Genomic DNA, 24,797 nt, shown 5'->3' with positions numbered 1-24,797 from the left:
GTCCTATTGACTCGAGAATGTACCTATTAGTTTTTAATTTTGTATTTGAACCGGCTATGACACACATGTGTTTCGTGCGCTCTATCTGCCTATTATTATTAATCTGTGAACTTAACTTCAATTTTTTTTAAACTTTCTACATGCGATTACGAAACGAATGATACCTCAACCATTTATATAGGAGAAGGAAAAAAATTTGACCTAAAAAGCACATAATATTGACCAGTGTATTATATTTTTGTAAAATTATTAGTGAACTATTAATAATGTATGCAGCATGCTCGGGAGTATTTGCCATAACTTCAAAGTGTTGACGAGTCCTCCTATAGGAGCCGAACTAGTGTTGAGTAGGACATACAAGAGGCAGGACATTTGTCCCGTACATGACGTCACAATGTAAGAGCGGCTCAACATTTAAAAATGTACTACTTCACATTTTCTGTCGCGGTAGTTGCTTTACTCGTACGCGAGAGAAAGCGAGACACTAGTACAAAAGTCGAATGGGACGTCATTCTGTGGTCCTGTCATATAATTTTGTACTATATACCTTAACGCGACGGAAATAGTATACGATGCGTTTAGAAATATTATTTTTTGAATTTGGATTTATTCAATTGACATTTTATAAAAATAAAAATAACTTAATAATTTAAAAACTGAAATATAATAACCAAGGTGAATCGATCTATTTTATAGGTTAAAAATAGGTTTGGCATTTAATATCAGTATGTAAGACAAACTATTACTAACATAGAATACTTGTACCGAATCGTAAATCTATGATTACTAAGCTTTAAAATTGTACTAGTACAAACATGACATTTGTACACGTTGCTTCAAACAAAGTTCAAATATGACATTTGTATTCGTTACTTCAAAATTCAAATGTAGTGCCAAGCTTCAGTACGCCTCGCCTCATTTGAAGTGGGACATTGTACTGCCTCGGTACAAAAAAGAGGCAACACTTACAAACTCTTTTTCAAGTCATGTCCTACCCAACACTAAGCCGAACTGCGGAACTAATATTTTTTTAACTAAAAACTAAATTTTTTTTATTTTTTTTTATACAAAGTAATTCAAATTCCGACTATCCATGTAACACACGCATGTAACACATCTATTCTTGCATTTTAAAATACGTAAAACTTGGCTACGTCATAAATAAATAAACTTGTACCTCTTCGAAGTAAAAACTGCATCTTCATAAAAAATATTATCTAAATATAATAAAAATTTATTATGGAAACCACAGGAAACCACATTGTGAAAACGTTTCATATTCCCATAGAAATAATTAAACGATTCTGTATGTATAATTGATAGTGTGTATTAAGTCTTAGGTAGCATAGACAGAGAAAGTAATCCTGCTCACTCCGTCTCTGCAAAAAATAAAATGGCATGATGCATGACAATTTTAATCTATAATCTATGCTCCAAAGTTATTGATGAAAGTGAGAAGCGAAATATTTTCAGTTTAATTTTATTTTTCTTTGTTTTAACTTTATAATGATTGAAGGAAAGGCAAATGTAAGTTAAAGGGGCTAGTCCGCATTATTTATATCAACGGTAATAAGTTACCTTTTTTAATATAATGTATTGTCAAATGAAATTGATAACCTTAATCTTTACAGGAACTACCCGACTTCCAAGTGTTTCAAACAGTGATCAAATATTGTTTGTTCATAATAATTGTACCGGTATTATCTTTCTTCGTTGTGAAGATTCTGATTTTTGATAGCATATTAAAATTGGAAGCTGTTACGAGCAGTGTTTATTCGGCAGTGGTGGCGGTTGTGGTGCTGCATGTAACTCTAGGTCTCTACATCTATAGAGCTTATAGCGAGAGCGAGAAAGCGCCCACTAAGCCTGTTAAGAAGGACTAAACTATTTATTTACCTGTAATTAGATAATAAGCCAAAATGGACACTCTATACATGAAAGGCGAACTCCTTCAAGTCCACACCAAAAACAGTGAAGTAATCGAAGGCAGATTCTACAGCATCACTAACGATAAATCGAAAATATCTCTCTATGAAGTCAAAGAATTGCCTAACACTAAACCAAATGAGAGTGTGTGTCACTACTATGAACCAGAGATAAGAGACATAGTGAGACTTAAAGAGCCTGATCTACAGACATATTTGAAGATTTCACAAAAAGAATATGAGGATATTATAAAAATATCAAAAAAGTATATATACATTAACCAAGTAGATCATACCTTTCATGAAGCTATGGAAGATATAAATCAGTATAATTACATAGCTGTCAGCACTGATGGAGCAAATATGGGGCGTAAATGTAAGATGCCTTTTTTAGTGCTTTCTACACCACACCAGATATATATTTATGATATTCAAGTATTGCAAAATCATGGGTTTAATGCTGGTCTGAAGGAACTACTGGAGAGTGAAAGCCCTAAGAAGATTGTCCATGACTGTAGAAAGTTATCAGACTGCTTATTTCACAAACATAATGTGACATTGAAGTCAGTATTTGATACTCAGGTAAAAACATCCTTGTTTATATTCTCTAATTAAAATCTAACTAGCATTGACAATGTGGTTAGTTTATGTACTGTAGAAATGAGTGCAAGATACATAACAGCACAATATCTTGCTTTAAGAACACCCGCTCATTTACAATTGTAAGTTGGCTGGCTAAATCACAGAGTAAAACTAATAGGTATAGTGAAATACCTGTCTCATAAGACACCACACATCTTAACCAACTAAATTGTCCAACTAATAATGTCGACACTGATCCTGATTCCCTTTTGACTATGCACAATTAAAAAGTTGTCTGACTATAATGTAAAAGAAAACAATTTAGTCATTTGGTAGTCAGCTAGCTTACATTTGGATGTCGCTTTAAGACTTGGCCTCACTAGAACTGCAGCATGTTCTATTTTAAGAACAGAATATGCAAAATTTGACTGGGCAGTGAAAACAACATGAGCAGAGAATAAAATTGTTGACATATCAAAAAAGGAACTTCCTAATCCTACACCCACATCTCAAAATCCGGGCTTTGCTCATAGTTTTTCTCTTTGCCACATGATGAAACTGGCACCAGCTTATTGAATTTGTGAATTGGAATGATGAATGGCAAGGCATTTGTCTAAGTGTTGGAACTGATTTTGATAAAGAATCATGTCAAAAAAGTGAAAATCCTAACATACTAACATTACAAAATTTCCTGTGTACATTATTTTATATGACAATTTTTTTTTAATTCTAACAATTTCAGGTAGGAGATATAATCATCACAAAAAACAAGATGGGACGCATTGCAACTAATAAAGTGAAATCATTGTCAAAATGCCTAAATACTTATTTAGGTTTGAAACACAACTTTATTGAGGAAAAAGTAAGTCTTAACAAATTTTTAGGCTCTGTTTGTATGCTATAGAAGAAGCCATTATTTTTAATTTATTAACAAGAAAGCATTCAAACACTGCTGTTAAGTGACAATTCAATCTTAAGATTGTCATACATGGAGTAATCCCAACATTGTAATTTAATAGAAACATTAAATCAATTTGTCTTGATGTATGACCAGCACCATAGGCGTATATGGAGGAGGGGGGGGGGGGGGGCAGTGGCTAGGGTCAGTTAATTTCTACTTTATACTTGTTTCTTACTCTTACTTACTCTCTACTTGATTTGTCTGAAATTTGGAATGAAAATAGATAGATTTTCTGGATTAACACATACGCCATTTTTTATAAATTATTTATCTCTTTTAGCTGGATATAGTGCAGTGCACTGAAAGACCTCTGTCACTGGTCATCAAAGAAACTCTTGCAAAGAACATTTGCTTCTTGCATCGTCTTTCGGAAATGATAAATGACCAAATGATGTTGCCTTTCATAAGGGGAGTGGAATGTTATGTGGAAAACCTCAGATCATGTGATGATTTCAAAGCATGGGAGCTATGTGGCAAGCAAGATCAAATACCAAAGGATTTTATGAATGCAATTGAGTATTAAACATTCCACAATAAAGTGTAGAAGTAGGCTTTTCTTTTTCTTTTTGCCCTAAAGAAATATGAATTGATAAGTAACTCGCTTTTTATGATTTAGTTCAACTTTGTGTAATATTTTCTAGAGCTGTAAAGTAGCAGCAATTTGTGTTCTAACATTTATTAATACTTTCATATCATCAATCAGGTGAATTAGCACAAAGTATTACTGTGGACATCACAGTAATACTGTTTAATCTTTTTGAAGTTGATATATAGTAACTTCAAAATATATATTGAATGGGGATGATGACTTCATGATGAATTCATAAATTTTTAGCTTCCTTACATTAAATCAAATTTTTTAATATATGAACTATAAACAAACAAATATATGCACAAATATATTAGTAATTTTGTTTGAACGTCCATACAAATCCAAAAATCATTATGACATATGACATCATTAATTTGTACCATTTTGTATGGGGCGTTTTTCAGGGATCCGTGGGTTTGAAAATTACTTTACTATTAGCATACCACTAATTTATTTACAATTTCAAAAAACTGTCATCAGCCCTATTGTTGGTTTAGAAAACTAACTATATAAACTACAATAAGTTTGCTACAGCTCTAGTATTTGCTCATATATTCCTAACGTAAGTATAATAAGATTGACATATTTTGTGAGATGGTTTACAGTGTTGGCTATTTGATGTGTATTTATGGAACGGGCTTTCAACAAAATCAATGTTGCTTGCATAGAATAAGAAGTGTTTTTTCAAATAAAGTACTTACATACTTAATATTGTGCTTAAAATAAAAGATTACGCTTTAAATGGTGTTGGTTTCTGCTATTCTTAGCTTACAATCTTATGGATTTTTCAACAAAATGTGCTAAAATATGGGATATATATAAAATTTTGTTTTGGAATACTCAATCATTAGACATAGTCTAAACCTGAGCTAATTTAGAAATTATAAATTCCCAAAAAAACCCGAGCTGGACCTATTGTTATCCTAACTGTGGGTTAAATATTCTAATATGACAATTTATTCGGTTTTTCAGTCTGTCTGCTTAGTCAGTTAATTATTATTACCTTAAATAATATATAAATCATGTGTCAAGTTGTTTGTGCTCCATGGACTCTTACACTACCTAACCAATTTTAATCAAATTTTCAATCAAAATAAATTGAATTATAGTTGAATAAATTGAATAATTATGATATTACTCAGTTTCATCATTTTCAATAACTAGATGTACCATACAAAACTTCATTTACGAATTACTAGTAGGTAATTAAAAAAAAATCAAAATTATAACAAAAATATTTTTTATTTAAATTTAAATTACAAATAACAATTGCAATAATAATTATTTACAAAGTTTCTCTTTATTTAATTATGATCAAACTTCAAATATTAGGACAGACAGAGTATAAAAAATTATTAGTCTTGTCCAGTATATAGTTTTCAGTCCCTCAGGAAAAAAATAATTCAAGATGAAATAAGTTACTGTTTACATTTTTAAAAATCTTTTTATTTAACTTACCTTGTAATCTCACAAACTTACAGTCAATGAGAAAACATAAAACTTGTTTTAAAATTAAATTTTTAATTACATAATTTCGTTTCTTGAGCCCATAAGTTTGAGGTTTTAAACTCCTAGCTTATGTGGTAGTAAGAAAAAGGTTGGGGAAGAACGCAAGTCCTTCAATGGACTCGTCTCTGCAGGCGAGCCCCAAGCGCTCAGTGGTGAAGAGGCGCTCGCGTGCCAGCAGGACGGACACGTTAGCCAGTTGCGACAGCTTCACAGGTGTTAGACGACCATGTTGTTCAAGCTGCAAATAAATATGTTTATTTACACTTTTTTTTTAAAGATTTTTTTTCGATTGTGTAAGTGCCGTAGGCTCCTTATGGGCTTTACGTTTTGCACTGCAACCCGCTTGCGGTCCCACCTAGTGGGGGCCGACCAACACTGTGCTTTCCGGAGCGGGGTCGCCATAGCAGCACCTTGGGACCCCAACATCTATCGGCTCTTCGAACTATGTGACACTACAGCTTCGCGACTCGCTGAGCTATATCAGTGACTTTAGTTCATCTCCTCATTTCTGATTCGATCACGCAGCGAAACCCCAAGCACAGCTCGCTTCATCGCCAGCTGAGTGACTTTGAGGCTTTTTTGAGGCTCATAGTTAGCAACCAAGTCTCGGATGAGACAGTATAGAACTATCATCATTGTCATCTGATACTTTCTTTAAGGACTTCTAAACAACTGGTTTCCAGCCATCGGCATCCAACAGCTCCTTTAAACCTGCTAGATATTGTTGGTCCACCTTGTGGGGCTCGACACTGCACTTTCGGGTGCAGTATCCGTCATTCCAGCACCTATTGATACCTATTTATATAAAAGAAAATTAACCAACTAAAGCAAACCCTTACCAGTTCAGTGGTAGATCTAGCCACTTCCTCATCTTGCTGGCTATTCAGTTGAAGCACGCACGCGCCGCTGGGAAACTTGCGCAGTGACATCGGTGCGTCAACCGTTTCTAATAACCTACAAACATAATGAACATATGCGTATCTAGGATTACTTCCTGGGGTAGGCCTACATATTACTGAACAGAGTCGACATTCAATATAAAAATATGGTTGGCAATATTTGTGGACGGCTCTGAAATGGCTCGACTTATTTTTTTTTTTTTTTTTGTATTTATGGCAGGTATCAGAAAAGGTCTTATTATAATTTTCAAAGTCTTTATTGCTTATAGGTTTTTCTTTATCATAAGTTGTAATTGTTATTATTTGATATTTTAAATGATATTTTGAGTAAAATTATTAGTATTTCGGCATCCATCACAGAATTTCAAGTCGGTAGCTCAGTATCCTTGGGTGGGCACTGGACTATTCTAGGGTGGGCCCGGCATCCCGGTACACCCTATATATACGCTTATGATAATGAATGATCATGAATTGGGTTACATATTTTTCTTTTATTATTTACATGTTACCCCTCGACTACAATCTCGAGTGATGGTAAGTGATGATGGAAGCGTAGGATAACTTGTTAGGAGTAGGATGAAAATCCACACCCCTTTCGGTTACACGACATCCTACCGGAATCGTTTGGCGGTAACTTACTTGCATGCGTTAAGTAAATCTTCAGGCGATACAAGCTCCAAGCCTCTGGCTCTGTTCACTCGACACCACACATCAGCTAATGACATAATTCCACCACAATCCTTAGATATGGAAAAAATATCAATTAAATTTTACTATCTAAAATCTTTCACAGAAAGACTTGTAAGAATGGCTGATGTCATGCCAATAGCCATTGCTTTTGTTTTTAACTATTTACAAGTTAGCCCTTGAATACAATCTCACCTGATGGTAAGTGATGATGCAGTCTAAGATGGAAGCGGGATAACTTGTTAGGAGGAGGATGAAAATCCCCACACCTTTTCGGTTTCTACACGACATCGTACTGGAACGCTAAATCGCTTAGCGGTACGTCTTTGTCGGTAGGGTGGTAACTAGCCACGGCCGAAGCCTCCCACCAGCCAGACATGGACCAAATAAGAAAACCTCAATCGGCCAACCCGGTTATCAAACCCAGGACCTCCGTCATGTAAATCTACCACACCACTACGCCACGGAGGCCGTCAATTGTGTTAGATGAAAGATATTAAACAAAGCGTTGTGGAACATATTTTTCTTTGTATCAAGTTTGATTTAACATAGGATTAAAAATTGACTTACCATTAACACAGCTACCATCATATCGGAAATTTGCAGTGCTAGACCCATATAGTACTCAGAGTCTGACCTAAATGCATCCCTGGTGACAGGGTCATCTATACCTAAACTCATGAGGTAGGACTTAAATCTAACTGTGTCATCTTCTGATATGTCTCCTTGCTTTTCCTACAATAAAATGTAATTGTTAATTTAGTTACACACACAAATGTGCCTTTGACTGTTCACACACTTTATTAAAGCCAAACTTCTGAAAATAGAATATCTATAGCTGTAAAATATAATTTCTTACTGAAAATACAATGTATGTTGTACTTGTAGTCATTGGCGTATCTAGAAAAGAATAGTTTCCTAGGGTGGGCCTGGCCCCTGACATCAAGTTTATTATTAGAATCATAATAGAATTCCATATTGGTAGCCCAGAATCCTAGGGTGGGCACAGATCCATTCTAGGGTGACCCATGGACCAACAAACTCAAAATATGTTTATTTCAATTAGGCTTAGTACAAGCACTTTCGAAACGTCAGGTAATAATATTATAAGATAATGGTGATAATAATTAGTCGAAAACTTTTGTTACGAGGGTTCTAAACGCGCCTTGATCCAAGATATTTATGCTAACTAGCTCCAACCATTAAGATGTTTAAATCAAATTTAGCACCATAACAATAGAATTTAAAGGGGAATGACCATCTCCGGCCCAGACCTTTCGTTTACACCCCGCACTTTACATAAAACTAAAAAATACTTGATAATTTTTGTTTAATAATGAATAAATTACTTTATCCATAGCGGTTTGCTATAACTTTCCCCAAAAAATAAGTTTCACAACGATAATTGACAATATTATAGTTGTTTTACGACATTTTTTGAAGACATGAACGTGCATAGTGTTGCCAACTAAGTGATCGATATTTAACCGAATAATAATAATCGATCTTTTTCCAAGTGATTTTGTTGTTTTCCAAGTATGTATCACAAAATATATATTTAGAAAAGTGAAAACAATTTAAAACTCACCCTAATTTTAGATGAAATATTTTTTGATATTGACACCATTTCTTTCGCCTTCTCCATTAGTTTTGTGAGATCTTGGAATGCTACACTTATACTGGCATCAGTGGCTCTATGCTGCTCCTCTATACTCCTTTCTATGCCAACAATTCCTGAACGCATTTTAGAACTGACTGGTGTCACTGATCTGGGTGAAGCATTTGGAGAATTTATTGTTAAAGATGTTAACTGTGTGGGTCTTTCCCAAGCTTTATTGGCTACAGCGTCACTGAGAGCCTTGTAGAAGGCTGCATCAACGCCATCTTTGAATGATAGTTTTATATAATGGTATAGACTTACAACTGCTGGACCTGGTCTCTTACCTAAAAAATAATAGGAAAATTATCTCAACAGATAAGGCATTACACACACAGGATTTAATATGGTGTTTGTTGGAGTACTCCAACAAACACCATATTAAATCATAATAACCTACTAACATCAATTTAGGCGTTTTGGAAGATAAAACCAGACAAGTGTGTATTGGGCCCATGTAGGGTTCCATAGATTAAATTAACTAATTAAACCAACTTTAAATGGTGTTGTCACACCCACAATATTTATTAGAGAAAAAGAAACATCCTCATATAAAATTGGTTCAGTAGTTTAGGTGTTACAGTGGAACATACACTCATACATACATATTATATAGACTGCCAAAATCATTACCTTTGCCTTTACCATAGTCTGTTAAAAATTAAAACTTTATGATAGAACTAAAAAATCTCAATTTACCTAATTTACTCACCACTAACAGTATCATATTAATATTAAACAAAAAACTAGTGACTAACATAATATATTACCTGGTAGAGATGGCCCTAAGTGTAGTATAATTCTCTTTGGTCCACCCAAGCCAAAAACTCCACCACTCTCTTCCTCAATACAGAAAACATAATACAAATGAAGGGAAAGGCAAACATTTCCTTTAGGTATATCTCCTGGTTTTCCCCATAGAATTCTATGGCTAGTGAGCACTACTTCCCCATCAACAAATTGAGTCTGGAAAAAACAATTATAGTATTTTAAATCCTACAAATATTACAAACGCAAAAGTTTGTATTGATGTTTGTTGCTTTTTAACACTGCAACTACCAAACAGATTAAGATAAAATTTTAATAAAAAATAGATAATACCCTAGATTAACATATAGGCCACTTTTTATCCCTGTAAATTAAATTACACATGTATTTATTTATTTTTCACAGGTAACACTGCGGAGCACAGGTAATAAATTAATAAATAAATAAATACAAGATGTAACATAATATGTAAATGGAAAATACATACATTGTTAGGTGATTAGTAGTAGTGTAGTAAGCATAGCTTCTGTTATGGCTAATATGATAGCTCATTGGTGCCCAACCTGTGGTCCGCGAGTATGTGTATGGGGGTCCGCAATGTCATCTCTGGACCATATGTAAATGCTAATGTTTCAGAATTGCTATGCTTACTTAGTTACTTAGCATTGATTGGAGATTACAACTTAATAGCAACATCAACCCGAATATCACTTATTTAGTTGCAAAAAAGCAACACTAACCTTCACATGAACATTTTTTTCATATTTTTCACAATAAGCAATTAGGTATGAGTACCTATTTTGTATCTGTAATAACTAAAATAAATAGCATATCACATTTATTTTTAACGTTTATTTTATTAAAGGGGTCCGTGAAAACTGTGCTTGGTTCCCTAGGAGTCCGTGGCTGAAAAAGGTTGGGAAACGCTGAGATAGTTGATTAATTTAATACATGCCTTGGATGCAAAGTCAGGCACTACCTTTTAAGTTATTTAAAAAGTAGTGCCTGACTGCCTGCCTGCTATAGACACAGCCTAAGCTGTGTTGTAAAGCAATAAATGTGTTAGTCAAGGTGCCCTGTATTTTAAACAAAAAAGAAATTAAAAAAAAATTATACCTAGATGAAATGGTGATGAACATTTTCCTCAATAATACCACTAGCTCAAAATAAATTAAGTAAATATTACCTTATCATCACCATCATATATTTTCACATTTTTGTCACGTTTGACATAATTTTCACCATCAAATAGTCTAGCATCAATATATTCAAATCTATCCATTTTTTCCAGTAACCTAGTGTGTTACAAAAAGTGTGTACAAAAATTGTAGAGACAGTACAATGTTGTACTAGAAGAAGGTGATAAATCTCACTGACAGAACTCTGTATTTGAGTAATAAAGTATTATCTAAGATATCAGGATTCTATCAGGCTCTTGGACATACAATAATTAATTTTTCATCCTGAAATGAAAAAAATATAGTTATGTATCATTAGAGTGATTAGGGTGGAGAGATGCCGAATCTGAAAAGCTAACGATAGGACGAATCATTTTCATTAAATATTGAATACCATTACCATTTCCCATTAGTCCTGTTCAAACATTAGTTCTAATAAATTTTAAACTTAATATGACTTTCGAAAGAAAAGTTACTGTACATTTTAAATTCAATAAGAAGTTTAATTTTTTATACAAAATACAAAAAAATACACCCACACTCACCAGTAAACAATACCATTAACCACAGAGCAGAGCAAGGAACATATTTACTCAGGAGAAGAATACCAACCTCATACAAAAAAAGCGGCACTAAAATTACCGCCATCTGTGGAATGCCCCCATTGAAACAATTTGCCAACGCGGGAAATTCAAAGCTAATATATTGTTTTTAAATTTTCACAGTTCAGCTTTTGTTGACGGAATAGCTTTAAAATAAATATTTTTAAAAACCATTTCGATTAATTAATTAATTTAAACAGATATTTATAAACTCTGTCGATTAATTAATTAATTTAAACAGATTTTTAAAAATATTTATTTTAAAACCACTCCGTCCCCAAAAGCTGAACTGTGAAAATATTAAAAACAATATAATAGCACAATATTTTAGTAACAAGTAATTGTATATAATAAAGTAAACAATAGAAAGAATAACAGTTTCAAGTTGAAATGTCTTTATTATCAAATAAAAAATCTTATGCACTTAATCAATAACTAAGTAAACATCAGCACCTAAAATGTAATCTAAATATATTCATTTTGCTTCTAAAACTAAATTTTATCTTTAAAGTAAAATGAAAACCAAAATAAAAATATATCTATGCATCAATTGGGTGACTTCACTGAGATATTTTGGAAAATCAAGTCAATTATAACGTAACCAATTCATACATAAAAATATAGATTGTCGGGATATTTGTACATATGATAAACTATGCAAACGTCACGCAGTTTCACCAGCGTAGTTCTCGTTCCCGTGGGAATACAGAGATAACAATTATGGCCTAATCCATGATTATAATGGTGTAAGAAATTTTTAAATCAGCAAAGTAGTTTCACAGCCTATTCAATGCAAACAAACAAATAATCAAATTCTTCCTCTTTCTAATTAGTATAAATTTCATAAACAATAAAATTATTAGAATTTGGCTAATGAAAGTAGAAACTGAAACCACCCGCCAAATTTTAAAAAATCTGAGTAAATTCTCAAAATTATAGTGCAAATATTGGAATAACTGAGTTTAACACTTATAGTATAGGTAATAATGTATTCACAAAGAAAAACTAATCTAAATAAATTATGAAAACACATGTTTTTTTAATTTGTTTATATGATTTTTAAATTTGGCGGGCAATTTCAGTCTCTTACTTTCATTAGCCAAACTTTACAACCTAATGCAATAACATAATATTACTTTTAGGCGAATCAATAGAGCATTTACCCTCTACCTCCTCAGAAACAGCTCTGATTTTGATGATTATTTTTGTTCAGTTTGTTTCTTCATATCATTTGAAATCAGAAACCTTTTGGAGTGAGGATGGAACGATTTATACTATTTAACAATAGTTATGCTATTTATATAATAAATAATTAAAAAACAAACACTACCAAAAACACAAAGTTATGCAGTAAACTAATAAGCTGAAGAAAACATTATAATATTTTCTATCTACTGATTACTGAAGCCGGTGCCAATTGTACAATTAATGGGTAGGCAATCAATCGTACCGTCTTTTTCCACCTTAAGGATTCGAATTGTTTTCCGAAATTTATATGGGACCTACTTCGAAATAAACCCTTTACAAAAAGTAAAGAATTTTCAAAATCGGTCCACTCAGTAAAAAGTTACGCATAGTTTAACATTACAATAAATGGGAAAACAATTAATCATCTTCTATTTTCCTACTATTAGGTTTGAAATTGTTTTCCAACATTTTATGAGACTTAGGAATATACCCTTTCTATTAAAATAAAGAATAATCAAAATCGAACCACCCAATAAAAAGTTAGGCTTGGTTTTACATTAAAATGAATGAGAAAACAATCAATCGCACATTTAGGATTGGAATTGTTTTTAAAAATTTATATGGGAGCTTTACAATCAAAATACCTTTACAATCTATAAAGAATTTACGAAATCGGACCACTTCGTAATAAGTTACGCATATTTTTACAATACAATTAATGGGAAAATAACCAGTCATCTCTTGTTTTTTTTAAATTTATAATGATTTGGGACCATTGTCGGAATATACCCTTTCTATTTAAAACAAAGTTATTCAAATCGGAATTCGAAGACATGCTTGGTTTTAAACTAAAACAATCAAGAATGATCAATCAAAAGAATTATCAAAATCGGACTACTCATGTTAACAGTTATGCTTGGTTTTACATTACAAAAACAGGGGATGATTGATTGTTTAACCATTAATTTTAGTATACAACCAAGTATAACTTTTTATTGAGTGGTCCGATTTTGATAATACTTTTTTTATTATAAAGGGTTCATTCCGAAGATAGTCTTTTAAAGATATGAAAAAGCAATTCGAACCCTATAGCTAGGAAAACAATAGATAACTAATTGTCGGCCCATTAATTGGACCATTGGCACCGCCTTCAAAGTGATCAATAGATAGAAAATATTATAATATTTTGTTTCGTTTGTTAGTTTTCTGCATAAGTTTGTATTTTTGAAGTCGGTTGTATTTAAAAAAAAATATGTATAAATAGCATAGATATTTTTTAACAATTTAAATAATTTCGTCCATCAAAACATTTCTGATTTTAAATAACATAAAAAACATGACTTTAAAAAAATCATCAAAGTCGGAGCTGTTTCTGAGGACTTCCAGCATATGCTTGTTTTATTTATTATTTGATTCCATTATTTCTTTCATAAAAATGTGACATTTTTCATTATGAGAAGTATAAACATAAAGAGACGAATTTTAGTATTCCAAAGAATCATGGTGCAGGTGCCTGGTCCATTGATTATATTTGTTACATCAATTGTTGTGACCTGTAATAGAAAATTTCATTTAACATGACTTTTTAAAATGCACTGAAAATTAATATTTACATAATTATATATAATAAGAATTCCTATTCTCATCAGGGACAAATTTTTAGTCTATTTTCTGCTCCATTTACAAAAAAATCATTTTAGGAAGCTCAGCTGTAACCTTGAAAAGTATAGAAATATGGATATTTTGTTACATTATTTACAAGCGGACGCCCGCTACTTCGTCTATGTGGAATTCAGTTTTTCACAAACTTGCACACAAACTTAAAGAGAAATTATAATGTGTTTATTTCAGTTTTTAAAAACAAAACTGTAAGTGTATCTAGGAAACATGTAGTTCATTGTTATTAAGCAAGTCAAAACTACCTTGTTGGTTCAGTAGTTAGCCCATGTGTTTTGGATCACGAGATCCTGGTTCTGTCTTTAAGAGATACTGAGTTTTTGCTTCTGCTAACAAATTCTTAGTCTGGAGTTGGGAAGTTGGTGGTGTCACACCCAGTGCCTCAGAGAGCATGTTAAGCCGTCGAACCCAGTCATTATCATTAACATTTCTGATAGTGATCATTAATCAATCTAATAATATCAACCTAAGCCGAATGAATAAAGCAAGTTACCTTGTGCTATTTTGCAAAAATGCCAGCAGCAACGTGGCTGCAGTAGTGTGGCTCGGGACGGGTACAGCTAGATCTTCATCTTTTATTTCTATCTCATGATATTAAACAATATATCTTCATTTTACAGCACCTGCAAAAATAAATCAGAAGTTATACATTTTACATAATTATTATTGCATGCACTGCACCTGCAAAAATAAATAAGAAGTATACATTTATGGGGTGTAAGGGGGAAGCTAGTACCAGTCAGCCTCTCCAACTGCAAACATCACCTGCAGATTGACCGACGAGGCTCTGGCGACCGACTAATGGCGGTTTAACCATTCTGATTCAGCTAGACTTCACAAGTACCACAAACCGGTGTCAGGCAGCAGCGATACCGGTGCGAGAAGTCTAAGCCCCGCGAAGCGAATGATCAACCCGCATGCCCAGCGTGGTCATTTATGGGCATTACCTTGCAATGTATAGTACAACACAACAAGATCCATGCAAGAGGCCCGATAGACGTCCACTGCTGGACATATCCAGCAGTGGACGTCTATCGGCTGACAAGGTATACATTTTACATAATTATTATTGTTACCAGTTAAGAGGATAATCCCAGAGGATGTTGCTATTTCGTGATCTAAACCAGACATTTTCTTTTAGCATAGTACTTGTAGAGCTTACTGTCCCGTGGGAGACTAACATACCAAAGGACCACAGTATAAAACTGAATAAATGTTATGACCAACAAATGAACTAACTAAAATGGCTATATGGTTAGTCTGTACGCCGTAGAGAGGTGCGAGAGGATTACCAGCAAAATCTCTCTATAATTTGCTTAGAGACCTTGGTCTCTCTAGAAGTGCAGATTTGGGTTACCAAATTTGGCAGACCTTACTACGCAGTGAGAACAACACGAGCAGAGAAGGGGAGTGTTAATCAATTGTCAAGGAATTCTTTAACCTTACGTCCATTGATCACAAGTCCAAGCTCTGCTCAGCGTTTTTCTCTCTGCCACGTGATGGACACCCACATGGTGAATCCATGAATTGGTAAGATATTCGTCTCAAAAAAAATCATGTTGTACACTAAAATAATTTAGTTGAGTAGGGTGAGGCAAGCAACAATGAAAAATGTGAAATACAGTTTTACACAAATCACCCTTGATTTTTTCAGGAATAAAAGTTAATTTTAGTGAAATTTATCAATAGTTTTTTCAAGTGATTATAGTTATATACACAATACTAAAATGCAAACAAGGTCTTTTAAATTTTTCGTCTGTCTGTGTTTCTGTTTCTCTGGGATAATCTTTGGAACGGCTGAACCGATTTTAATTGGACTTTCATTGGAAGATAGAGGAAGTTATTGAGCAATATTTAGGCTACTTTTTATCCCAGAAACATGGTTCCCGCTGGATGTTCAAAAACTGAACATCACACGGTTGAAATTGCGGGCGTCCGCTAGTATTATAATATTGGTTAACCAATGTGGTTTTGGATAACGAGGTCGTGGCTTCGAATCCTGGGTCAGGCTATCAGATACTGAGTTTTTCTTTCTTCCAAGAAATTTACAGTTCTCAGCCTGGAGTTGGTAAGTTGTTTGTATTACACTCCCGTGCCTCGTCCAGGTCATTATCATTTACATCTGATAGTGATCCACAATGAATTTCACTTTATCACCCTTATCTCACCAACCTTTATTGTAGCAGTGTGGTGGGTCTAAGTTCCATAACCCCTTTTCTATAAGGTCTGGCTCTGTAGTGTCGTTAAAATAGGCTGATAATGATGATGAAGCAGGTTACCTTGTGCTATATTGCAAACATGCCAGCAGCAACTGTGTGGCTCAGCACTGACTGCCACAGCTAGACCTTCATCTTCTATTTTGCTACACCTGAAAAATCAAACATAAAGAATAAATATTATGTATTTTCACCAGTTAAAAAACAAATAAAAATTAAAAGAATTTTATTAAGTGGAAAAAGTGAAGAATAGATTATGAAAATAAAAACATAGAAGTCGGTTAAAAATAATTCAGTTAAATTCTCATCTTGGAGTTTGGAAGCCTACAATCCCGATTATTATCATTAGCATCAGATAGTGGTTATTAATTAATTGAACATTATCACCCTAAGCCCACCAACAGCATTGGAGCAGTGTGGTGGGTCTAAGCTCCATAACCCCTTTTCTATAAGGTCTGGCTCTGTAGTGTCGTTAAAATAGGTTGATAATAACGATGAAGCAGGTTACCTTGTGCTATTTTGCAAACATGCCAGCAGCAACTGTGTGGCTCAACATTGACTGGCACAGCTAGACCTTCATCTTCTATTTTGCTACACCTGAAAAATTAAACATAAAGAATAAATTTTATGTCTTTTCACCAGTTAAAAACAAATGAAAACTAAAATAATTTTATTAAGTGAAAAATGTGAAGAATAGATTATGAAAAAAAAACATAGACTCGAATTGAGAACCTCCTTCTTTTTTTGAAGTAGGGTAAAAATGTGAAAAAAATTCAGTTAAATTCTCATCTTGGAGTTGGGAAGCCTTTAATCCCGATTATTATCATTAGCATCAGATAGTGGTTATTAATTAATTGAACATTATCACCCTAAGCTTACCAACAGCATTGGAGCAGTGTGGTGGGTCTCAGCTCCATAATCACTTTTCTATCAAGGCCTGGCGCTGTAATGCCGTTAAAATAGGTTGATAATAACGATGAAGCAGGTTACCTTGTGCTATTTTGCAAACATGCCAGCAGCAACTGTGTGGCTCAGCACTGACTGGCACAGCTAGACCTTCATCTTTTATTTTGCTACACCTGAAAAATTAAACAAAGAATAAATTTTGTGTATTTTCACCAGTTAAAAAACAAATAAAAACTAAAAGAATTTTATTAAGTGGAAAAAGTGAAGAATAGATTATGAAAATAAAAACATAGAAGTCGGTTAAAAATAATTCAGTTAAATTCTCATCTTGGAGTTTGGAAGCCTTCAATCCCGATTATTATCATTAGCATCAGATAGTGGTTGTTAATTAATTGAACATTATCACTCTAAGCCCACCAACAGCATTGGAGCAGTGTGGTGGGTCTCAGCTCCATAATCACTTTTCTATAATGCCATTGCCTGCCAATGCCAATGCCTGGCCCCGTAATGCCATTAAAATAGGTTGATAATAAGGATGAAGCAGGTTACCTTGTGCTATTTTGCAAACATGCCAGCAGCAACTGTGTGGCTCAGCACTGACTGGCACAGCTAGACCTTCATCTTCTATTTTGCTACACCTGAAAAATTAAACATAAAGAATAAATTTTATGTATTTTCACCAGTTAAAAAACAAATAAAAATTAAAAGAATTTTATTAAGTGGAAAAAGTGAAGAATAGATTATGAAAATAAAAACATAGAAGTCGGTTAAAAATAATTCAGTTAAATTCTCATCTTGGAGTTTGGAAGCCTTCAATCCCGATTATTATCATTAGCTTCAGATAGTGGTTATTAATTAATTGAACATTATCACCCTAAGCCCACCAACAGCATTGGAGCAGTGTGGTGGGTCTCAACTCCATAATCACTTTTCTATAAGGCCTGGCCCTGTAATGCTGTTAAAATAGGTTGATAATAACGATGAAGCAGGTTACCTTGTGCTATTTTGCAAACATGCCAGCAGCAACTGTGTGGCTCAGCACTGACTGGCACAGCTAGACCTTCATCTTCTATTTTGCTACACCTGAAAATTTAAACATAAAGAATAAATTTTATGTATTTTCACCAGTTAAAAAACAAATAAAAACTAAAAGAATTTTATTAAGTGAAAAATGTGAAGAATAGATTATGAAAAAAAACATAGACTCGAATTGAGAAACTCCTGCTTTTTTTTAAATCGGTTAAAAATGTAAAAAAAATTCAGTCAAATTCTCATCTTGGAGTTGAGAAGCCGATAGCAAAATTTCACATATTTTCACCAGGTTAAAAACAAACAAAAGCTAAAAGAATTTTATTAAGTGAAAAATGTGAAGAATAGATTATGAAAAATGTAAAAAAAATCAATTAAATTCTCATCCTGAAGTTGGGAAACCTTTAATCCCGATTATTAACATTAGCATCAGATAGTGGTAATTAATTAATTGAACATTATCACCCTAAGCCCACCAACAGCATTGGAGCAGTGTGGTGGGTCTCAGCTCCATACCTCCTCTACTATATGGAGACAATGATGAATGATGGATGTGTAGGATTAAAATAGCTTCTATGAAACATAACCTATTTTAACATACCTATTGCCTGGTTTCCATCTGTTAATGCTATATTTGCTAAGCATTGTGTGTTAATATTATTTTATTCTATTGTCTTCTTTTAAATTATCTTCTTGAAATTTCTTAGTCTGGCTTGCAAGTAATGCTAAATTTGGGCTCATTTTTTGTGAGTTTGTTGGTACTGAACTTCTGCGAACATTGTTTATTTTTCAAAGCTTTGATTGCTTTTTGAGACATTGTGTAAATATTTTTTATATTAAAAACCGTCGTCATGCGGGTAAAATTCATGTGAAGAAGCAGGATTGCTGAAAGCATTAGGTATATAGCATTTCCTTCTTTCAAGAAACTCACAATAAAAATCAATACTAATATGTATTCAACCCACTTTGAAATTAAATGTCTTAAATGGTGAAGCATAACATTGTGAAGAAACCTGCATAACTGAGAATTTTCTTAATTGTCTAGGTGTGTGAAGTCTGCCAATCCGCATTGGGCCAGCATGGAGGACTAAGGCCTAACCCCTCTCGTCCTGAGAAGTGACTCGTGCTCAACAATGAGCCGAAAATGGGTTGTTAATCTATACTAATATTATAAAGAGGTAAAGTTTGTAAGTTTGTCACATTTTTTAAATGGGGTAATCTTCGGAACTACTTGTCCGATTTCAAAAATTCTTTCACCAGTAGAATGCTACATTATCGGGGAGTGCTATAGGCTATATTTTATATTAGCATGATATATATTCGCCGAGTTAACACAGTTTTTGTCATACAGGTCGGACCGAAAATCCTCTTAAGCAGACTTATTCGCATGCGCTGCCTTAACCATTGTGTAAAATTGAAATTAATGTATGGAGGCTTTATGTATCTTTAAAAGTTCTACAAAAAAGTCCGCGACACCATATATCTATCTTCTATATATTAGCAGATATAGTACCTTTTGTGTTTTAAAAATTATAAATTTTATATACTTAGGTTTGCATTATTTATGCTACTTAACTTAAATCCTTATCAAAATAAATTATTTAATAATCACAAGGATATTATGGAGATAAGATTTGCCCTTTATAGTATGTTAATTAGTTAAATAGTTTCGGAGATAATACAAAATTTCTCAAAGACGCAGAAATTCCACTACATGACGCCCCGCGCTTTCAATTACTAAGACCATAATACGTAGAAGGATAATAGGATACTTTTTGTCGTGAAAACAAAATCAGAATTGGGTGAAGTAGGGGTAGAAAGTTTGTACGGAAAGTCCTTAATTTTTTTAGGTACAAGGTATAAGTTATAAAACTTGCAAAATAGAATGTGAAATAGGGGTTGAAAGTTGACATCGATTTTTACGCGGACGAAGTCGCGGGCGTCCGCTAGTATGTATTATAAAGAGGTAAAGTTAGTGGTGGTCTAGCAGGTGAACTCTGGATCTACTGAACCAATTTTGAAAATTCTTTTACCACTAGAAAGCCACGTTATTTCTGAGTATCATAGGCTATATTTTATCCGCGTATTCTCAAACTGCAGAAAGTTGGTTAATATTTATATTAACACATTATACACATCACTAACTAGTCTCAAAGTAAGCTTAGCTTGTGTTATGGGTAGTAAAAGCTCAACTGAATGAGGAATGTTCATAAATAAATTATATATACTTTATAAACTCCAAGCCCACCAACCGATACTGATGAATGAAGGATTAGTAGGATTAAGTAGCATCTACAGGGTGCTCGGGAGTATTTCCCGTAACTCTAGGGTAGCTCCAAGTTCTATAAGGAAAATTAATTTAAAATGTCTAAGGAACATGTGTATTAAAAAAACTTTAATAAAAACAAGTCAACCGACTTCAAAAACATACTTACTAAACTAAAAAACGAAAAATAACATTATACTATTTTAGTTTAGCCAGTATGTTTTGTTTTTGAAGTTGGTTGAATTTCTTTTATTAAAAATTTTTATTTTTCCATTTTTAGTGAAATCATCCTAGATATTGATCTAGCGCCAAAGGTATGGATTGCGTCTGACTTAGAATCAAACTAATTACTACTGTGAACCATCGAGGAGTTCCCTTAACCGTCCTTCGTCTTCATTACCAGACCCCTAATACAGTCACAACCCATCTAGGTGGAAAGTTCTCATCAATACAAATTTATCAACACATGGTAGCTACTGTGAACCGTTGAGGAGTTCTCTTAACTGTCCTTCGTCTTCATCACCAGACCCCTAATACAGTCACAACCCATCTAGGTGGAAAGTTCTCCTCAATATAAACTAGTAGCTAAGGTAGCTCCTATAAGTGGACTTGTCAACACCTTTATGAGAAATAGTCCCGAGCACCTTGTATAAAATGTAACTTAACTATGCCTAGTTTGTTTCAGCTGATGCTATATTTATGAACAGCACCAATACATATAAATAAAATTTAAGTGTATGTCTGTGATTTCAAAATAACTGTGTTTTCTCAAGTGCCTATATACAATACTGACATACAGTCATACTTCTTTAAAATGTTCATCTGACTGTTTGTTTGAGCTAATCTCTGGAACAGCAGGGTCATTTTAATGGGACTTTTACTGGAAGATAGAGAAGATTATTCAGCAACATATAGGCTACTTATTATTTGGGCCATTACTTATTATTTAACATGGGCATACACTCACAACCACATAGACACTGAAATACATCCATGCTCATCACACTAATATGATGAGTTCAATTGCCACAACTGGCTGTGGCGTGTAGATGCAAAGAGCAATGATGCTATCTACTGCATCACTGGAGAGCTGTTGCTGGTGTTATATCCCTATATCTCAGAGAGTATGATATGCTATATATCCCAGTCATTATCATTAACACCTGATAGTGATCCTTTTATAATTTAACTTTATTACCCCAAGCCTATCAACCCACATTGGAGCAGTGTGCATTTTACAGTAGGTGTTTAACTTACCTTCTTATTCTCTCTCTCTCTCTTCTTCTTACAGGTAAAACATCTCATCTTTTTTAAAAATGTAGATGACAAACCATTCATAGTTCAATGTAAAATTTATTCTAAAAGTCCAATAGTCTAATCATTGATTATCTGGACATTACTGAAATAAAGAGAGTGAGTAAATTTAATTAAAAATACATAAACATACTATGCATGAAGAGACAGATGAATATCTTAGCATTCCGTGCAGGTGCCAGGTCCATCGCCTGGTAGAGAGAAATACTCCGAGCAGAGTCCTGGAGTTGTGACTACAGGATGTAGGGTTAAGGAATTTCTTGACAATTGATTAAACTCCCCTACTTGTGTTGTTCTCCCTGCTTAGCCAAATTTGGTAAGATCCTACTAAGAGCAGCTTTGGATACTTATTCTTCTTTCTCTCTTTCTTCTACATAGAAGTTGCTGCAGTCCTAAAGATGCCAAGGTCTTTAAACAAGTTATAGAAAGATTTTGATGGTAATCCTCTTGCACCTACTTCTACGGCAGACAGACTAACCACATAGCCATTTTTACTTAGTTCATTTGTTATTATTATTTATTACAAAACCTTGACAAGAACCAGGTGAGAAATATAACTAAAATGTCCGGAGGCAATCTGATGATAGAACAGAAACACAGATGAGGGAATTCCTCAACTGTTCACAGAAGCTACATTGTCAAAAAGAAAAAAAAAGTAAAATGTGCAAAGCTTAGGTCTTATAGCTAAAAGCTATTTCTTTCAAACAACCTTCAATGAAAAATGTAGCTTATTATTGGCAAAAGCTTTTATAGATCAAGGCAAGAAAAATATTGCCAAAATGGCCTCCGTAGCACAGTGGATTAACTACGCAAAACCCTGGGTTCTATCCCCGGCTGGGCCGATTGAAGTTTTCTTTCTGGTCTTTGTCTGGCTGGCTAGTTAATACCCTACTGGCAAGCGATTTAGTGTTCCGGTGAGATATTATGTAGAAACAGAAATGTGTGTGGATTTTCATCCTTTGCCTAACTAGTTATCTCGCTTCCATCTTAGATTGCATCATCACTTATCATCTTTTTCTATAATTATGTCAAAGAACAGATTTTCGTATAAAGTAAACTAACATACTCTTCATTAGTCTGCCTAGTGCCTAACATAATTATAAAAACTTGTAATTGTAGTTTCAAATTAACAAATTGTTTTGGTTCATCATTACATAATTATAAACTACTTATTATAGATTCAAAAATAAAACTCAAATTTTACTCTACCTGCCTTTAGTACATATACCTGTGGTTTAATATTGAACAGTGGTATAGTAAAAAATTTACTTCTGGTAACAGATACTTTCAAATTAGTTCATGGAATTTGCTTTTTTCAGATGTTTCATTACCATTTCATAATTAACCTTATGTTGCTCCAGATTAAGCTACCTGTGATAACCAAATGAAAATCTGTTTAGTAGATCCAGAGAAGTAAACATTCAGACAGCTGCAGGTCAGACAGTTATTTGGGGTGCATTGCATCTACAAACCATAATGTGTAAACCCAGCATAATTGTATAATTGAGCACGAGTTTCATAAGAATTAGTAGGATTTTAATAATTCCCATATCTTGAGAAGACTACTAAGAAACCTAATTAACTAACTAATGTAATCATTATCAGATCAATAGCTATTATTAAAGTATTTTATTATTATCTAAAACTTAAAGTAGGTACATACCGGAGACTAAATTTGTAGAATCAAGTTTCGGTAATCTCTGTAGGGTCTTCTCTGGATCATCGGCAGGCGAAAAACCACACTCAAAGCATTTTCTTTTGTTCTTCTTCATAGTTATAGAGACACTTGAACTAACAAAGTCTTATTTTTAACATAATGAAAAACCACAACACTCAGATGAAACGTAAAAGACTTATAGATCTTCTCAACATCAAGGATGGCGAGGATATTACACAGCAGGTTGCTTAAATCCAATCCATGAAGAGGTCTTCATAAATATTAACAGGCCGTGGCAAACATTTATTTTATTATTCGTGAATTTGTTTTTTAAAATATTTGGTGAAATGACGCCATTTTCATTTTAAAACATTTTTATTTTTTATTAAGTAATTGGGGTTGCCACACTTCGTTTAGAAAACCTTACCCATGCGTTACTAAAACAATATTCAACGAGAGTGTCTCTCTATATTTTTGTAGAAGAAAAGTATTTATTCAGTTATTAAAGTCATATTTAAATCTAAAAATGTATTAGATTTATCAAAATATTATGTCAGGCGTGAGCTACTAACGATAATAATATTGCTACAACTACCAGAAGGTAAAACCGTATGGATGATGACACCACAGGTCTAGCCCCCGTAGGTATAACCAAACTTTGTTCGAGAGTTGACCCGGCCTGGAGCAGAGCACATAGACATATCTATTTATGTTTTATATTCTTTGACAGAGCACTACTGAAGTGAGCACAAACGTCAAATCACAGAATAATAGATACTTACTTCGGAGCACGACAGAGCACAGACTAGCACAGACATATAAACTAATATTATAAATACAAAAGTAAATCTGTCTGTCTGTCTTTTACCTTTTCATGGCTAAACGGCTAAACCAATCAAGATTAATTTTGTTATAGTGGTAAATGGAACCTCGGAGCAAAACATAGTGTAAGTACTTTTGACCCTTTAAAAGGGGGTGAAATAGGGGTTGAATTTGTATGGGAAGTCCCTCATTTTAAGATTTACAATTTTAAAAATGTGTTCATATTTCATTCAATCATAGAAAAATACGAAATATAATGTAATTCAAGAACTTTTTTTAATTCAACCCCTAAATTGGTGAAATAGAGGTTGAAAGTTTACATTGATTTCCACGCAGACGAAGTCGCGGGCGACCGCTAGTAT

At 33.5% G+C, this 24,797-nt stretch overlaps 3 protein-coding genes and 1 long non-coding RNA gene across 9 annotated transcripts; 2 read left to right on the top strand and 2 right to left on the bottom strand.

The window, feature by feature from the left end:
- Positions 1-1,323: 1,323 nt before the first annotated feature.
- On the top strand, positions 1,324-1,883 carry LOC112043202 (vacuolar ATPase assembly integral membrane protein VMA21 homolog). The gene is made up of 2 exons (XM_024078508.2): positions 1,324-1,527; positions 1,632-1,883. The coding sequence occupies exons 1-2, from the start codon at positions 1,507-1,509 to the stop codon at positions 1,881-1,883; spliced, it is 273 nt and encodes a 90-aa protein (XP_023934276.1). The 5' UTR covers positions 1,324-1,506.
- Positions 1,884-1,919: 36 nt separating this feature from the next.
- On the top strand, positions 1,920-4,018 carry LOC112043201 (piRNA biogenesis protein EXD1-like). The gene is made up of 3 exons (XM_024078507.2): positions 1,920-2,507; positions 3,250-3,369; positions 3,749-4,018. The coding sequence occupies exons 1-3, from the start codon at positions 1,920-1,922 to the stop codon at positions 3,989-3,991; spliced, it is 951 nt and encodes a 316-aa protein (XP_023934275.1). The 3' UTR covers positions 3,992-4,018.
- A 1,265-nt stretch (positions 4,019-5,283) lies between these two features.
- LOC112043200 (vacuolar protein-sorting-associated protein 36) lies at positions 5,284-11,329 on the bottom strand. 2 transcript variants are annotated; one of them, XM_052881905.1, is made up of 8 exons: positions 11,304-11,329; positions 10,767-11,043; positions 9,583-9,778; positions 8,744-9,099; positions 7,726-7,890; positions 7,108-7,208; positions 6,409-6,523; positions 5,284-5,807 (listed from the first exon to the last, which is right to left on the bottom strand). In XM_052881905.1, exons 2-8 carry the CDS (start codon positions 10,860-10,862, stop codon positions 5,637-5,639), a joined length of 1,200 nt encoding a protein of 399 aa, XP_052737865.1. In that variant the 5' UTR covers positions 10,863-11,043; positions 11,304-11,329; the 3' UTR covers positions 5,284-5,636. The 2 variants fall into 2 exon arrangements, with proteins under 2 accessions (XP_052737865.1, XP_052737864.1); XM_052881904.1 differs by lacking the exon at positions 11,304-11,329 and adding an exon at positions 11,159-11,297.
- Positions 11,330-12,455: 1,126 nt separating this feature from the next.
- LOC112054550 (uncharacterized) lies at positions 12,456-24,289 on the bottom strand. Of its 5 annotated transcripts, none has more exons than XR_008250876.1 (8): positions 23,620-24,289; positions 18,978-19,261; positions 18,342-18,430; positions 17,897-17,985; positions 17,432-17,520; positions 16,505-16,593; positions 14,719-14,848; positions 12,456-14,101 (listed from the first exon to the last, which is right to left on the bottom strand). It is a non-coding gene; the product is annotated as an uncharacterized LOC112054550 (long non-coding RNA). The 5 variants fall into 5 exon arrangements; XR_008250879.1 differs by lacking the exon at positions 23,620-24,289 and adding an exon at positions 23,166-23,269; XR_008250877.1 differs by lacking the exon at positions 23,620-24,289 and adding an exon at positions 20,605-20,837.
- Positions 24,290-24,797: the final 508 nt, after the last annotated feature.

Source organism: Bicyclus anynana, chromosome 6 (assembly GCF_947172395.1).
Source record: "Bicyclus anynana chromosome 6, ilBicAnyn1.1, whole genome shotgun sequence".
Classification (NCBI taxonomy): domain Eukaryota; kingdom Metazoa; phylum Arthropoda; class Insecta; order Lepidoptera; family Nymphalidae; genus Bicyclus; species Bicyclus anynana.
The sequence above is the reverse complement of the archived record's forward strand: the minus strand, read 5'-3'. Positions and strand labels throughout refer to the sequence as shown.